The sequence below is a fragment of the Alligator sinensis genome, unplaced genomic scaffold (genome assembly GCF_000455745.1).
Source record: "Alligator sinensis unplaced genomic scaffold, ASM45574v1 scaffold140_1, whole genome shotgun sequence".
NCBI lineage: Eukaryota > Metazoa > Chordata > Crocodylia > Alligatoridae > Alligator > Alligator sinensis.
The window spans coordinates 1,427,910-1,445,594 of record NW_005841836.1 but is presented as its reverse complement, the minus strand read 5'-3'; the positions used below and the strand labels follow the sequence as shown (position 1 = coordinate 1,445,594).

Sequence of the window (17,685 nt, the reverse complement as noted above, 5' to 3'; positions counted from 1 at the left end):
AAAATATATGAAGTCCTACAGAAGATTGGGAGCGGTAAACTATTTGCTTTGTTGACTGACAATGCAAGTAACATGAAAACAGCATGGGAGATCATAATGGATAAATATCCACATACTACTGCAATAGGATGTGCATCCCATGGGCTAAACTTGCTTCTTAATGACATCATGAAGTTGGACACTCGGCAAAAGATCTATTGAAGAGCAAAAGAAGTTATAAAACTTGTAAAAGCTATTCATATTGTGGCTACAGTCTTTAAGAAGAAACAGGAAGAAAATAATGCAAAGAATAAAATAGTGACACTCAAACTCTAGTTAAACTAGATGGGGTGGAGTGGTGATCTCATTTGAAAGTTTTACTAAAAAACAAAGAAGCTCTCCAAGAAACAGTAACAATTGAGGATCTTAAAGTACCCAGAAGTGTAAGGAACACTGTACTTGATGAGGATGTCTTCTGGGTGCAGCTGCAGACCTCCCTGAAGATTTTCTTCACCAGTCACTGCGTCTGAATCAGACAGTGCACTTTTGTCAGACATTCCTTACCACATGGCCCAGATAAAATCAACTGTTTTTGAGAATCTAAGTGCATCTCCGCTTACAAGTACAGATGAAATAAAAGTTGAAAGACTTTATTAACAGACAGGAAGAATTTTGTTGCCAATCAATTCATGCTGCTGCAAATCTCTTGGATCCAAGATTCAAAGGCAGATATGTTAGTGATGATAGCACTGCCACTGCATTTGACTGGATTACAAATCAAGCAATACTTAGGACTAGATGTTGGAAAGGTATTTTCAAATGTTGCAGAATACAGAACATCTTCAGGTATTTGGTCCAGGAATGCAGTCTGAGACTGTCAAGCATATTCCCCCTGCAGCATGGTGCCAAGGCCTTTGCATAACAGCCTCTGACTCCTCTTGCTTCTTGCCTGCTTCAGATTCCTCCATCTTCTGTAGCATGTGGAAGAAACTGGTCTATGTTTGGAAATATTCTCACCAAATCAAGAAATAAACTAATATGTGAAAGAGTAGAGAAGCTTGTCTTAATCCAGGCAAACCTTCAGTTTTCAGAAGTCCATGAAGAATCAGAAGAAGCAGAAACTGCTGATAGTGATAGCTCAGAAAAAGACTGATTAGAAAAGTTTCACAGAGCAAAATTTGTATTCAGTGAGGCTTGGGGTGGGGGCTTCCTTTTTTTCTCAGCTGTTTCTAAACATGAGTGCTTTCTGTATCTGCTTGATGCTGTGGAGGAGACTAAGTCCAGAATACTGGAATAATAATTTTCTTTGTTTTACTATAACGATGATGGTTTCGTCTGTTTTCAACTTTAATTTTTACCTGCTTCTCACAAACTGGCAAAAACTAAGAGATGCTAGGTTCCTTAGAGTTCAGCAGCTTGTAGCTCCATCTGTAACAAAATTTTAAAATATTTTAAATTAAATTAAATTAGCAAATTGTAATTATTGTAGGCAAAACAATACTTTAAAATTTAATAAATATATCAAACATGATGCATTATATATATGCATTATATATATATATCTCTATCAAACATGATAATTATATGAGCAAACCAAGTTACACATAATACATTTTATGTTCTTAAAGTAGCAAAGTGAATTTAGATCTGTAAAGGGTGCTAAGAAAATAAGTATTGCATATATTTCAATTTTCCCCCAAATTTCTGTTTTTTCCCGGGGGGGAAAAAACCAGAAGAAAATCAGTTTTTTTCCATGGCTTCAAAATTTCCAGAAAGTTTCATCTCTAAACCTACAGGTCCCTTTCAGTACCTATAACAAAATGACTTCATTCAAAATAAGACACCTTTCCTTGGATAAGAATTATAGGCTAGGGGACTTGGTAGCAAGAAGGGGACTTGGTAGCAGCTTACCGCTACATCAAGGGAACACATCAAGGACTTGGTGAATAGCTGTTCACCAGGGCACCCATGGGGAAGACCAGGAGCAATTCCTGGAAGGCTGCTTCAGGCTCAATTCCAAGAAAAACTCCTTCACAGTCAGGGTGTCCATACTATGAAATAAACTCCCTCCAGTGATGGTGCAGTCACCTACCCTGGAAATCTTCAAAAGGAGACTGGACATTTGCCTTCCTGGGGTCCCTTGGCCCCAGTTGTCTTTTCCTGCCTAGTGCAGGGGGACTGGACCCAATGATCTACAAGGTCCCTTCAAGCCCCTAACAATCTATGAATCTATAAATAGACTTCTGCTTGAAAACGCATGCTTTGAAGCTTGCCTGGTCCCTGAGCCTTACACTGACCTGTGATGGGGGATGTCACTCTTGTATTTTAGTAGATAAGTCAGTTTCCCATGACCTGGCTTTAAAATTTTGGAAAAGGCCAACAGGTGTACTCAGATTTTATTAGGTGTCTATCAGTCCCTGAAATTGCAGGGCAGGGGGGAGGGCTCAGGCTTGCCACCCAAGGCTCTGAAAGGGGAGGTTTTTATAGAAGGGCTCCCAAAAACAGACTTTACAAAGTGTGCAGAAATAATTTCTTCCATTGGATTCCAGAAAGTTTAATAGAACTTACATATAACTGCTGTTCTTCCATTCTTTCCATTTAACTCTTACCATTGTGCAAATTAACTGCACTTGCCTGAAACAGGTTTTTATGTATGGCCCTAAGAACATAATCTGATGTCCGTAGGGTTGCATGGGTGGAGTAGCTGAGGGCGTAATTTAACCTGCAGGCCTTTGATCACTGATAATGATGTGTGAGATGGAAAAAGAACCAAGGGTGAATTTGTTGAGCTGGCAATAAGAAAAAAAATTTTTTTTTTTTACTTGCAGTCTGAGCAAATGTGGTATGAAAATCAGTTTTAATGGTCATAGACCGCTGCAATGGCATTTTAATCTGCTTTCATATATATAGGTGATAATTGTAATTCTTTGTAGTAGCAATTTAAAAGTTAAAGATTCTAAGTTAAGCTATTTTCTTTTGGACTGTTTAATTTATAAGATACTATAAATAGATAAACTCAGTTAACTTTGCATTTTAGGCTTTTTTATTACCTTCTTCTGATATATCTGCAACACGAAAAGTAGTGAAGGTATACAGAAAATGGATATTGCAAGAGAAACCTGTGTTTATGGAAGAACCAGATAAAAAAGAAAACAGTCCAGATGATTTGACTACCTTGGAGCATTCAGAAACACAGACAGATAGCAAACATGTATGGTACCAGTTGTTATTTAATACAAGCAGGCGGAATAATGTTTATCTTTTATTAAATATTGCTTTGTAAAATCTTTTTGTAACTAAACTGATACTTATTTGCCTGTTTACCTTTTCCTTCTCTAAATCTGTATTTTAAAAAGTGCCAAGTCTCATAATGCCCACTCCTGGGAATGGGAGATTCTGGATGCCGATCCCTTTTCAAAAACATGATCTCTTATCTTCCTTTTGTTTCCATGTAAATACCATAAGATAGGCTTAATTAAACAAATAATTTACATTTTACAATATTAAATTGTGAGTTCTACCAAAGTAGAGCTCACTGTATAGAGTGATATTTCCTTCTGGCAGTAATATTTCAGTTTGGGTATAAAATGGCAATATTTAAGTTGCATATATTTGAAACATAAATGTGTTATAATATCGAGATAAATGCCAACTTCCATTTTCAAATTTCTGTCAGTGTTCTGAATTAGAGCAAAAACATGGATCCAGGCATCTTGAATATTAGGAAGTTCAGATGCAGATCTGAACTTTGTGCCTTGGACCTTTTTCATATATTGAACCAGGAATATATCCCAACTGTATTTGACCATTTCTCTGAGGTGTGAAATTATTTAAAAGGGCATTTCTTCATACTGGCAAAAAAGATTGCAGATATTTAAAAAAAAAAAATTGCAGTGCCAGTTTTTATACTGTTTTATAGAGAGCCAAAATATTGACTCTGAATTTAAGGTGAACAGCCCTTAAACGTTTTATGAGCCTTTAAATATAATATGATGTAAATATTTGAATAAAAGAACACATTGATTAATGGGCACAAATTTATTTCCAAATTAAGCATGGAACCTGTGTCATTGTTCTGTTTCCCTCCCCATAGCATTTGCATGTTCTATATGTAAACATAAAGGCTAATGAAAGATATATCCCTATTAATAAATTGACTTTTTTGTTTTTGAAAGTTTGCCACTGAACATTCTGGACATAAAAGAACTTCCAGCTGGGGAAGAACGTATTCCTTCACTAGTGCTGTTAGTAGAGGATGTATATTAGAAGATGAAGACAAGAATGTGAAAGCTGGGGCACAGGCTGCGTTACAGGTATGGTATTCAGAAAAAGCCTGTGGTTTTAACAAGAACTTCAACAATTCCCATAAGCTGTTTGGAAGTTGGCAGAAGGAAGGGTTACCATATTTCCAATTCCAAAAAAGAGGACACCTGTTATGGGGACACCTCACTCCCCACCTGCAGCCCCATCTCTGCTGCTGCCCCTCATTCCCAACCCACAGACTGCTGGCCCTGCCAGTACCCCTCACTCCTGATCCACAGTCCCTCACCCCCAGGGCTGGTGTCCCTCAGGTTCAACCCATAGCCCCCTGGCACTGCCAGTGCCCCTCTCCCAAGCCACAGGCTCCCCAGTCCTGCTGGTGCCCCTCACTCCTGACCCAAAACCCCCTGTTCCCTCCAGCCCTGCTGGAGGGCGCATCCAACTGCCCCATCCCAACCATGCTGCAATGCAGTGGCTGTAATGGCTCTGACATGCGGGTGGCGGTGGAATGAGCCCAGCCCTGGTGCGGGCTGCAGGGAGGAGGAGGAGAGGCCTTTGGCACCAGGCAGCATGACTACACCCTCTCCCGGGCTGTGTCTCCCGGGTGCCCTGCCTCTGTGACCACAGGCCCTGGCTCCTGGTGCCACTAGTCTGGCTGCGCAGCTCCCCACTGCCCCCAAAGGACCCTCCCTCCCCCTGCCCCTGTGACATGCCACAGCCTTAGCATCTGGACTCCATCCCCCAGCGCAGGCAGGCATCTGCCTCCCTCACATGCCCTGGCCCTCCAGCCCCTGCTCCCCATCAACTTACCTGCATCCAGCTGCCAAGGCTGTTCCCACCACCCTGCCAGGCTGCATGCCAGCCATGTGTGTGTGCTCATGCAGATTCACATGGTGCCCCCTGCCTCCACTTGCCCTCCCTCTGCTCCCACCAGTGGAGCAGAGCAAAATCCTGTACATTTGTTCAGGTTTTAAAAAAATGCCTGGATGGAGATCTGAGGACCCAGAAAGAGGTCCTGGAAAACCCAGATATATGGTAACCCTAGCAGAAGAGGCCTGTATAAGAAAATAGAAACATATTTAGGTTTTCCACTTGTCTAAGCATGCAAGACCATTTCCATTCTAAGTCAATTTTCACAGACCTATAACTTTGCTCGGATAGATATCTCAAGGAAAAGTTGCAACAAAATCTCTGAAGACATCTGGGCTTTTATAGGGTAAAAACAGTTTCTTTACCTCCTATTCAAAACAAAAAAAAGACCACATTTCCCCCAACCCCTGGTTAAGTGGGTAACTCAAGACAGGCAAAATGGCACTTCAGTCATGGTACCTAAAGAGAATTTAATAAAGAGTAACTGCTTACAGCTTTGGGGTAAGGTGTTTTTAAAACCAGAGTTATAAAAAATTGAGATTTCAATCCTGATTTTAATTGCTTCCGCTGTAAACTGTCTAAATGCATGCTTATGTAAGTAGCTATAATGATACCTGACAACAAAAATTTGAGAATGGCAGTAGCTGAAACGTCAATACTTCTGTATCTTAAAAATAAGGTGAAATGGTTGTGAATTAAGTGTAAATGTTTCCTTCTGAGCTCTTTATCTTAGCATTTCTCTACATAGAGAAACTGCTGTACGGTAAGCTAGGGAGTGAACTGACAGTGCATTAGCCATTCTATATAAGCTGCTACATGGACACTGTCACTGTGTACTAAGTTCAAGGGGGCTTCCTCCTTTTTCAAAGTAGAGTGAGCTGCCACATGCCAAGAGTGTCCAAACAAGGAGTTGGCAAAAGGTGACGGTGACATACATTACTTGTTTACCTAAGTTGTTATACTTTTGTATTGTATAGATTTTATAATTAAGGTTAAAATGGCTATTTATGTAAAAATTTCATTCACTAAGTTGGAACAAAAATAAAATTTGCTCTTACACTTTATTATAGCAGTTGCAATTTTCCATCTATGGCATTCTATAATATGATGGACTAGTGATAAAATTACATGTAAAAAAAAAAAAAAGAAAAGCAGCAAATAGGTTTAATTCAAAGGTACAGATTTATTTGCATCTCATTTTGAACAAGAAGATGCTCCTTGCCGGCAGGTAGGAAACACATACCATTGCTGATTTAGTCAGAGGACATCCACAGTAGAATCCCTTGCGGTCTTAAGCCTAAAATAATCTTTAGTAGGATAGCCAGCATGGGCCATAACTTCTAAGTAGCAGAAGCAGCTGAAAGAAAGATTACAATTATTTTTGTCTCTACAACTTTGAATAGCCTGAGTTGTATAGATCCAAAGAGCTCAGGCTATTCACCTCATTTGATTCTAAACTCTTCTTGTTCAGTCTGCATGTCTTACTGGATAACTGAATGAACACCAAGTAGTCAGTCACTTGTGCAGGCAGGATTAACAGGAGCAATATATGTGAACTGGGGACTTTGTATTAACATTGAAAAGAAGTAACTGTTGATCAAATATGAAGTGTTTTTTTCTCATGTCTTTGCAGAAATACTTGATAGGGAAAGCATAACATTCAGTCAGGCATATATTACTAGTATATCTAAAGTCAACATGGTCACTCAAGAAACAAATATGGCAGAGGAAATTCACAAAACTAGCTATCTAAACTTTAAAGACAAATCTGCATGCAGTGTCACCAATCAGGAGATGATTTTCTGCACACATCAGCAGCCTGTCTGAGAAGGTAAAATGCACATCTGGTTTAAAAAGAAAAGACAGCTTTTAACTGAGAGCTTGTTTTTTAGTTTTTACCGATTCTTAGGGCTACTAAATAATTCTCTGCAGTTCTAATCCAAAATTTGGATTAAAAATAGTCTAAGGATCATGGAGCAGCATAATTTGGTTTCTACCTTTACTATTCCCTCTACCCCCTCCCCATCCTAAATTTCATTAAAAAGGGACTAAATTATATACTAATCCTGAGTACTAGGGGTTAGCCAGGGTTATCCCATTCTGTGAACCTAGTGATAAGCCATCTACTCAAGTAGTCTGTTAGCAAAGACCTTTTCTCTTAACAAGCTGCTGTTCCAGTTTCAAAATTTTGTCCTTGATGGGCTGGCTTTTGAGAAAATTATCCTAGTTAAGGGCCCTCCAACTTACATTAAAGACAGCAGGAGTCCTCCTATTAATGTGATAGCTGTACAATTGGGCCCTTTAAGAGGACATTCAGGTAAAGTGGTCAAAATGCTTCTATACGCCAGAAAGCACTCTATACTTCCTTTTGCTGTGCTAAAAATGGAGTTCTGCCGGGTTATGTAAGCACTGATTCAAGATTTGCTTTTTAAGTAAAGAATGGATAAAGGCCTTTTTCTTTTTGCCATCTGAAGCAACTGTTAGTGCAGTTGAACCTTCTAATGAGTTTCCTTTTGGACAACTTTTAAGTTCTGCTGTATTTCTTTAAATGCATATTAAACTGTGCTCCTGACTTGGAAAGCCAGACATATTAGACACTATTTGCATACTTACAGAGATGGGAATTGTTTGAAGCTATGGGATTGCCTGTGCTAAATGTAAATTTTCAAAAGTAGAACTACTGTTTCGATATGTTCAGCTAGAAAATAGGGGATGTTCTTTCCCTTTCAACTCCCTGGCAAAAAGGGGGCAAAAACAAACATTCAAAAGATCCTGAAAATATTCCATTTTATTGTAACAGTGAAAACAAACAGAATATGTATTATGTTTTTATTATTAAAGTGGGTGAAACTTAACTCTCTTCTTTTGTGGAATTGTGTGGAAGAGCAAAGAAAATAGTGATAGATTAAAAAAAAAAAAAAGTAACACAACTTACTCTAAAGAAAGGTAAGGTTCAGTTAGAAGAGGACAAAATGGCTGTTGCAGAATTTGGCTGTTAGTCTTGTGTGGCACTGAATTTTTTTCTAATTAAAATGCTTTTCTTTCAAGGTGTTTTTGACCAATTCTGCAAATGTTTTTTTATTGGAACCATGTGCTGAAGTCCCTGCACTCTTAAAGGAGCAAGTTGATGCTTGCAAAGCAGTTCTGAGTATTTTTAGGCGCATGATAATGGAACTTTCAATGGACAGAAAAACATGGTAAGATTTAATTTATTTCATCTATATTTCACATTGTATTAATATTAGGACTGTAAGGCAAAATAACTGATCAGGAGAAAAGGCTTTATTTAAAAAAATATATAATAAGATTATACTTACTATTTGGTAACAAGTTATAATTCCACAGAGGGAAAAATGCTCATAAAATGTTGAGTATTGAGAGAGTTTTGTTTTAAAACTTTTGCTACTATAACCTTTAGGTGAACTATTCTCAGTCATAAAACTTGATTCTTGTGCAAGCTAAACATTCAGCATTTTACAATAATGTATTGAAATTTTGCAGTGGTAAATGCTGCTAAATTAAAAATTGATTTTTAAGTTGTTGATCTAGAATGATATGAATCAGTTCTGATGTTTGAAATGATCATGTTACACTAAGGCAGACCTTGTAGTTCAGGAGCTAAATTCCTGTGATTGCTGTGAAAATGTGGGAAGGCTTTTTTTTAAATCAAACCCATTCAGTTCCTCATTCTATCACTAGGGCTGACAGGTGCTTTTTTGTTTGTGCTCATCTGTGTGGGCTTGAATATACCTTCTTAGCTCTTTGATCTATTTATCACCAAATATAAGCAAGTGCTTGCCTGGGTGTGTAGGCTTGAGCATACTTTCCACCACTCTTGCATATTTATGTTGCATTTAATCTAAAAGTATTTTTCTAATGCAAGATGGACTATTTTATTTAATAGTAGAAATATGTAGAAGATTAAACCAAAATCTATGTTGATAGAATGTTACTAAAGCAGTGATTCTCAACCAAAGTGCTGCAGCATCCTAAGGGGTTGCCTTGATATTCGTTCCAAGGTGCTGCACAGTGTTAGTAGTTTGGTGTACAAACATGATTCACAAGAGAAACCCAGAGATTTCAAATAGGAATTCATAGTCTTAAAAACATTATGACCCATGGTGGTCTTTCTAATATCTTTGCAATACAAAAATTGTTCTGTTATTTTTCCATCGTCAATAACAAATGAAAGTTAAGAGTTAGCATTTTCTAATGGGTACCTTCAGTCTAATGAGGGGTATCTTGAGTCTGAAAAGGCTGAGGACGACTGCACTAGAAAGTTGTGCACTTTGCTTACAGAAGCAACATTGCATACACTAGGGGCTGCTTGCTCTCCTGCATTCCCCTCTGTTTGCTCCCTGTGTGTCAGTTGTCCCTTTCCCTCCATTTCAGGAACTCTACATAACCTCCCTTAATATCTCCATCATGCCATGGACTCTGGGTTACTTTGTGTCTGCTGTTTGTCTTTTCGTTTTCCCTTCTGAGTTCTGGTTTATCTTGTGCTTGTGAATCATCATTTTAAAAGCTGTATTATGAGCAGGGATTATGGTTTTCTTTGTTTAAAAATCACAAATCCTCTGATTAAAACCCCCAAATGCATGCTTTTTCTCAGTTAAAATGAAACGCCACTATACAGGCAACCCCTGCTTAATGCTGTTTCACTTAGCACTATTTCACTGTAACGCTCATTTTACATTCATACGTGATTCCACCTAGTGCTCAGCGAGTTTCATTATAATGCTTACAGGCATTGAGCAGGGAGTGTACACTAGTGCCACAGTGCATTGGTGGTGCGCAGCCTCGTTGTGCAATTTAGCGCACCTGCGCCCAGCCCAGGTGCAGCAGGGCTATGATCGTATAATGACTCCTGCTGGGGGAGACCTGAGCGTTGCTCCTGGCGCCTGGAGTGACTGTGGCCGTGATCGCCTGGCTCCCATTCCCCAACAGACGGGTGGCACAGCCAGAGTTGTCCCTGTGGTGGGGGCAGGTGCAGGCTGCCCGCTGCAAGCTCAGGTTCCCCTGAAATTGGCCCTCACCAGCCGGAGAGTGGGGAGGGCCGGCCAGTGCCCCCTCAAGGAGTGCCAGTGGCTCTTCTGGTTTTTCTGGCAGCACTTCTGGTTTCTGGTTTGCTGCTGGCACTTCCAGGAGAGGCGATTGGCTGCTGGGGGACCCCTCCCCTCCTCCGGTCGGCAATCCACTGCTGGGGGACCCCCCCTCTGCCCCCATCAGCAATTGGTCACTGGGAGACCCCCAGAGCGAAGAGGCACCAGTCACCCATGACTGCAGGGAGCCCCATGCCGTCATGGCAAGGTGCCCTGTGCCCACCCAGAAGCAGTGGGGGTGGTAGCCCTGGAATTCTGCCAGCCTGCAAGGGCAAACCCGCCTTTTCCCCGCATTTTTCTCCTTTAAAGAAAATTTGTGTTTTTCTCCTTAAAATGAGAAAATCTGGGTTTTACTGCATTTTTCTGTGGTGAACAGAAAACCTGGATTCCTGATTATGAGGATACCCAAGAGCTCTGGATTGTGCTGGAAAGCTTTAATGAGTTGATCCGTCTGAAAACAGTTACAGAGTTGGTTGGAGCTGCTGGTTCTGCTAACCAGGTGCCTGGGGCTCTCCATGCTCCCCCTTTTTGCTTCTTATTTTTTCTGACTTTCACCAAAACTAATAAGAGTTCTAATCCCTAAAGGGTAGCACATTTCCTTTAAATTTTGGAATTCACTGCATATGAAATTTAGAAGATATGTTACAGATAGAAACGTCATTGTGTGCAAATATTTTGCATCACTCAGTATATTAGGGCTGCAAAATCAAGCAACCTTGGATTTTCCTCCAAGGAGTAGGAAATCCTAAAATAGTATTAATGTGAGGAAAGACGCTCACTGTGACAGCAGATACCTGCTAGCAGTGGAGAAATAGTGAGATGCTAAGAAACAGGTTCTGCCCCTGGTTATAAAAAAGTCTCCCGTCTCTTCTCCCATATTCTATCCTCCTCACTCTCAGCCCCTCCAAACTGTTCTTGTCCGTTGTTTTCTCCACTCTTCCTCCTAATTCCAGTTCAGCTGTCTTTGCCTGCACCATTCTTTTTCTAGTCCCAAGCTCCTTGCCCATTCAGATCACATCTCAGCATTCTGTGATTGGTTCCAAGGCCTATTTCCCTTGCTCAGCTGTTCTTGTTTCCATTCCTACCACATTCTTCCCATCTAATGCCATTGTTTCCTGTCCACCCTCCACCTCCTCAGCACTTCCATTTCCATTGCCAGCTCCTCGATCCAAGTCTCCAGTTCTTCATACACAACCAATCCAGTGTTCCCCTCAGAATTACAACCAGAATTTCTCTCTCCCAGACTCCAGTTCCAGTCTACTCTCTTTCCCCCACCCTGGTTTGTTTAGGATGATTTCTGTACAACTCCCCCTATCTTTCCCCCACTCCAGTGTGCCTGTTACTATGAGTATTCCATAAGGTATGCTAAGACTGTATGTGGGTTATCCTGATATGTGCAATATGCTTTTTACTCTTTGTCAATGAAAGTGGCATTTCTAGTGGCAATTGGTAGCAAGGAGAGCGAGTAAGATCTGAGCTGTCCCAGCAGATCCTCTGTATACTATCTTTTACAGTCCTTCAATGCCAGAAAAGCTTTAGCTGATTATTTGCACATGACTAAGACTTTTTGTGAGTTTACAAAGCTTTTTATAGCAATAGTACAGAAATCTAAACACATGGCAGTTTTGGTTCAAAGATTGCCAAGTTGAATCTTTAAGCTCTGTTAAACTCTGTTATGAAACTGTTATGAAGTAGGGTCATCATCAGTGAGGTCAAGCCTGCTTCCTTGAAGGTCTAGGCCAGGGGTGTCCAATTTTGGAGTGGCTAAGGACCACAGACCTCATCGGCACCCTGCTGACCTGCCAGCCCCTCCCTCCTTGCCTGTCCCCTCCCCCCAGCACATGCAGTGTATGGGGGCTCTAGGACTGCTGAGTTGCAGGCTCCTTGGGTTCTGGGGGGCTGTCACCCTAGGCCAGGGGTTTTCAACCTTTTTTAATAAGTGTACCCCCGGCAGCCGGATGTGGGAGGCGGCATGCGGCTAGTTGCAGAGTGGTGGCAGTGTGGGTTGGTGGGTGGCAGCAGGAGCTGCCACATGCTATCTCCCCACCCCCCCTGTGTCCGGCCGGCTGGGCGGCACCTGTGCAGCCCACAGAGGGGCGCTGCTGCCTTCACCCTGCTCCTGGGAGGCGGCAGCATGGGGTAGATGTACCCCTGGTTGACAACCCCTGGTCTAGGTTATGTCTGTAGCCTTTCTTTGCAGTGTATTTATAAGCAGCATCTATAGCAAGGCCACCTGGAGCTCAATACAGACCTGTATCAATACAGACAGAGATTGTTAACTGTGTTAGTCTGAAGTCAGAGCAAAGACAGAGTAGAAATGTACCTTATTGACTGAATCCGAGATGTATAAGCATTTGTGTGCAAGAGCTCACTTCATCAGATACTATGAAAGGACATGCACAGAGAAGGGTATCAAATAGAGAGAGAGTTGAATGCAGAAGGCAGAAAAGTGAGGGAGGTGGGGAAGACAGAAGAGGGAAGGCAGTGCTGAGAAAGGCAAAACAGATGATAAACCAAACGGAACAAAGGGGTCCAAAAAGTTAATCATGCTAATGGAGTAAGAATCTGTAGTCCCTGTTTAGACCAGAATTAACAAAACCAAATCTGTGGATGATTTCTTGTTTTGCAATTTTCTGGTCAAGTCAGCTTTTAAAGTACTGTTGTTTAAAAACAGGTACTCTTAGGTCATCAATGAAAAGTCTAGGAATGTTAAAATGTTCTGCACTAGGCTTTTCTGTGTTTTTTGGCCTCAATGTCAGACCAGTGTTACCTCATTCTTTAACATGGGGATTGCCCTGTCTGTCAAACCTGGGAAGAGGGGCATTGTAAGTAGTGATAGCATATATGATGTTGATAGAGGTGCAAATGAGTGAACCGCAGATGTTATAATCCATGTGAGTTGGTCCAGTGATAATGTGAGTTTGTATTGATGTGCAGGGGGGCACAACTTGCATTTGAGTGTGTTGCAAGACTTGGTGCCTCAGTGAGAATAGGAGGTAGGTAGCCTGTTGAACATCACTACAAACATTAGGCTATTGTGGAGGCCTCAAGGAATGGTGCTGCTTTTACTATGACAGTCTTTCAGTTGCTGTTTTCCTAGGAAACTCAGGCCCACTTCTAGGTATGTGTGGGCACTATATTGAGGTCATCTAGGTGAATTATTCAGGCAAGAAAAGGTTGGTAATTATCAGTAATTGGAGTTCTTTGACACGTATTATCCACGTACGTATTCAAACCCTGCCCTCCTTTTTCTCCTCTGTCGTAAGTACTAGAAGTTTTGTTACTGAGAGGAAACTGAGTGAAAAGTGTTCATTTCCCTTTATCCCCTCAGTCCCTGGGGGAGAAGGGTTGGGACTGGACCATACTTGATTTTCACACCTTAGCAATACTTGTATCTTATCAAAGCCTCACGGGTGAGTATATTTACCTGTGGCAATATTTACGTGGACAATACATGTCAAAGAACTCCAGTTACTGGTAGGTAGCTTTCTTGTATTATTTAATAAAATTAAATATTTTGCATCCAAAAACAATACACAATTTTGACTGCTTCTATAGACACTCAGTTCTAAAGTCTTACAGTGTCCCTGGTATGTAACTAAGGGCATCCTTAAGTTCTCCTTAGGCACTTCCAGTGGTCTGTGTGTGGACCTACTATTGAACTAGTTAGAGATGTCTTTCTTGCCTGTGACTTTGGGGTTTTGGTTATTTCCCCTTCTGAGTCGCCTTGTAAAATATCAAAGGTTAACTTTTCCCCCAACTTTCTACCTCCATCTCTATATCTCTGTCTTGAAGGTCATCTGCAAAGTATATTTGAACATAATCATGTTTTCAGTTTGAGACTTGGTACATTTCTCCCACTGACAAATGAACAAGTATAATTAATAAAACATGCAACTAAAATGTGAGATTTTACTTTGATACCAGGGAACAGATGTTACAGATTCTCCTGAGAATTACAGAAGCAGTCATGCAGAGGCCAAAGGATAACCAAATAAAGGACACGTTTGCTCAAAGCATGGCAGGATTGCTTTTCCGGGTAAGTGCCTTTCTTTTTGTTAAGAACATGTAAATCTACTTTTGCAATGCAAAGCATCTTCAGAAGAATGGTAGATAATTTTCATGTTAGTTTTGGTTGTATCAGAGGTTGTTTTTCCATTATATTTTTCTGCCTCTGAAAATTTCATTGTTTTAATTCAATATTGCCCTGTCATATTAAAATACTATTTATGACCCATGATATCCTGACTTCATGGGGCATTGTCTGTTTTGTAAATGTAGCCACTAGAGGCTCCAGCTGCATTGGAGCAGGTCTCTCATTCTAACCAGAAGGATATTTACATGTCATGGTAAGAAAGACACATAAATGTGTGTTATGGAATTTGTGCTTTTGTTACTACTGTAAGGAAACATTTATGCTGAAAATAGGCATTCCCTTTATGCTCACTGATCCCTCATTTAGAAGCTACAGCTAGATTTTCTATTGTTTGTTCTTAGTAATTTCCTGCTTCCTGTTCATCTTGCACTCTTCTAGTTGCAAAATACTTACTTTCATATGGAAACAACTTGGTTAGTTTAATAAAATAACATAACTAGCATATCATAATCAGTACATCCTCCTTTTATAGGATTAGCTATATTTTTGCAACTTGGCTCTATCAAAATCACAAATAATCTGAGCTTTCTATAATTGTTTTCCAATGGGTAAATTCATCTAGCAAGTCCAAGTGTTGGACTGTGTTAAATGAAGGAAAATATTCATAAGTAAATTAGTAAGTACTTATGCCCTGAGGTACAATATGAGGGCTCATGGCATCTAGCATTAAGATTTTTCATGATGTGCCATTGTTTGTTGACAGTTTTCAATTTTTTACTTTGCTCTTTTTATTATAATGATAATTCTCTTATATTATTTCAGAGCTCTTAAAGTAAAAGTATTATGAACAGGTATTTTCAACAAGTTCTGGTTGTTGTCAGGAGTTCTTTTTAGCACAGTAGATTACTCTTGAATTTCAAACTCTGGGAACTTATCTAGAATTGATCACCAAAATATATTTACCCTGTTGTGTTCACCAGGATGTTACCTTTTATTCCTTTTGGCTCCAAATTGTGTTTTCTTAAAGAAATTTACAACTTACTGATGAATCATATGGGCAACCTATGAGCCACATTCCAGTCTTTATATATCTTCTTTACTTATTGACTAGTCAAGATCTATGGAAGTTTGTATAGAGAAAAAGTGTGTACTGTATATTTTCTGGAACAAAAATCATTCATTAAGGTGGAGGTAAAATACGGTTGAGAGTGTATATTAGTAACTAAGAAGTGAAAATGTTATAAGGATTTTAACTCTACAAACAGTGGTACCATGTACGACTATGATGTAAAAGGTGAAGATTAAAACTTTTTAGTGTTATGGTCCCTGGTTAGATAAATGGAACCAAATTTTAAACACATTCTATTCACTGCCCCTCTTGTGGTGTTCCATAAGACGCAGTTAAGGTGATGTTGATGTATGCAAGCATTTTCCCATATCATTGTTTATTGCATCTCTGAAGTCAATCCAGATTGGAACCTTCCAATTAAGTGTGAATAGGAAAGACGGTTTTATTTTATATAAACGATTGGTCTGTTTAGATTCTGTGTATTTACCGGTTGAAAATATTTATCTCTTCTCTATATTCAGTTTACTTCTGATGTATTCTTTTATTTCATGTATCAATTTTTTAATGATTTCAGATTTTTAAACTCTCTGGCATCAGACATACTATTGACAAAGACATTCAGGCTATTGATGTCAAATCGCTGTACATATATTCATTGGATAACCAATTTACAAGTGAATCAAGTCTCCTGTTCCTTCCTAAAGTAGTATATTACCTTTCCTATTTGGTAATAATCTTATAGGAGTATGACAATAACATCCTCCCCCACCATTTTTTTTCCTTTCAAAAACAATTTTTCCTGTAAGTTGTGAAAGGAACTGAGAATAACATTTAAAAACTAAAGCAATTTAAATAAGAATGCATCACAGCACAACATTGTGGGTGTACCAGCATCAAATAAATATTAAGATACTGTAGTTCCTGAATGGCACTTGAATGACATCTGTCCAAAGCAAGTACTTTAATGTAGAACAAATAATGTAATACAGACAATAAAGAAGGAAAACAATACACCAGAAAATATATATACAATAATCAGTAGGGGAAAAATTAGGAGATTAAAAAGATGTTTTCCTACAATATTTTTTAAAAAAATCAAGACACTTTTACATAACAGTTTGCATAAATTAGGTTTCATTCTTAATTTACAAAGTGTGTTGATCTCATAATCAAAGTCTAACAGCTTAATTTCAAGAAAAAATATGAGAGCAAATGTACATCTTTTTCTCTTTTTAATCAGATTTTAAAACTTTGATGTCTAGCACCATTGGCTGCATCCAGACATGTGTGGATATTTGGATCCCTGGGGACAACTAGCATCAGCCCACCTTATGCCTCCACTAGTTGTCCCCAGGGAACGCCTGTGCCATGTATGTTCTGGCATGCAGGAGGTTACCCAGGGTGGGGTAGGGGAGTTTGGGGCCAGCAGTGGGCTGGCTCTAGCAGTCTTACCGGCATCTTGGGGGCCTCCCAGGGCTTCAGCAGTGTTTTCCACTCCGTGTCTTTTTTTTCACTGACTTTTTGACCCCTGGATATCCAGGGGTCAAAAAATCCTCCTGTAGAAAAAGCCTCCATAGAGAACAACAGAATATATGGTATGTGGCGTTGCAGATATGTCTGCAGTGCCACATACCGCATGACCATGCTCATCTGGCCACGGCCATTGTGACTCTTAGATGTTGTTTTTATTTAGATCAGTGGTTTTCAATGTTTTTGGGCTTGAGGCACCTCTCACTGTATTTGAGGCACCCCTCCATACCTTTTCTGAACTAAGCAGAACCACCTTTCAAAACTAATTTGTATATTACAGTACTTAACTCCTTGCAGAGCGGCCTGACCATGGGCATGGGGGTCCTCCAGACAGGACAAGCCTGAGCCTATGTTATCTACTTAGTTAATCTGTTTATCTCCTCACACCTTGCTTATTTCCTCTTACCTCATGGCATCCTTCAAAAGATCTGGCAGCACCCTGGTTGAGAATCAGACTTAAGTAGGGGTGCACCGATAGAGATTTTGGGGGCTGATACCGATAGCCAATATTTAAGAAGGCATATCGGCCAATACCAGTTTGATATCTGATGCAGCTGCCTCCAGGTGGTAAGTCTGTTGTGGTGGAAGGGGCATGGGGGGGGCGCAGATCAATGCCCTGCGCCCCTCCCCCCCCCAGTGAGGGAAGGAGGGAGCGGGGGCAGGCGCTGCCCATGGGGGGTAGGGAGATGGAGGCTCAGCTCGTGGGGTGGGGCGGCTCCTGCCACTGCACGCATCCCCGGGGGGCGGAGGGGGGTGCCTGTGGGTCTGCGTTGGGCAGG

The 17,685-nt window shown here is 40.3% G+C and overlaps 1 protein-coding gene across 2 annotated transcripts in view; it reads left to right on the top strand.

The window, feature by feature from the left end:
- The window catches only part of RALGAPA2 (Ral GTPase activating protein catalytic alpha subunit 2), a 375,043-nt gene that overhangs the window by 119,336 nt on the left and 238,022 nt on the right, over positions 1 to 17,685 (top strand). For both annotated transcript variants that reach the window (XM_025201970.1, XM_025201964.1), the window contains exons 11-14: positions 3,017 to 3,190; positions 4,155 to 4,292; positions 8,158 to 8,306; positions 14,139 to 14,250. In XM_025201970.1, coding sequence (XP_025057755.1) covers positions 3,017 to 3,190; positions 4,155 to 4,292; positions 8,158 to 8,306; positions 14,139 to 14,250 — 573 coding nt within the window. The remainder of the gene's footprint in view (positions 1 to 3,016; positions 3,191 to 4,154; positions 4,293 to 8,157; positions 8,307 to 14,138; positions 14,251 to 17,685) is intronic.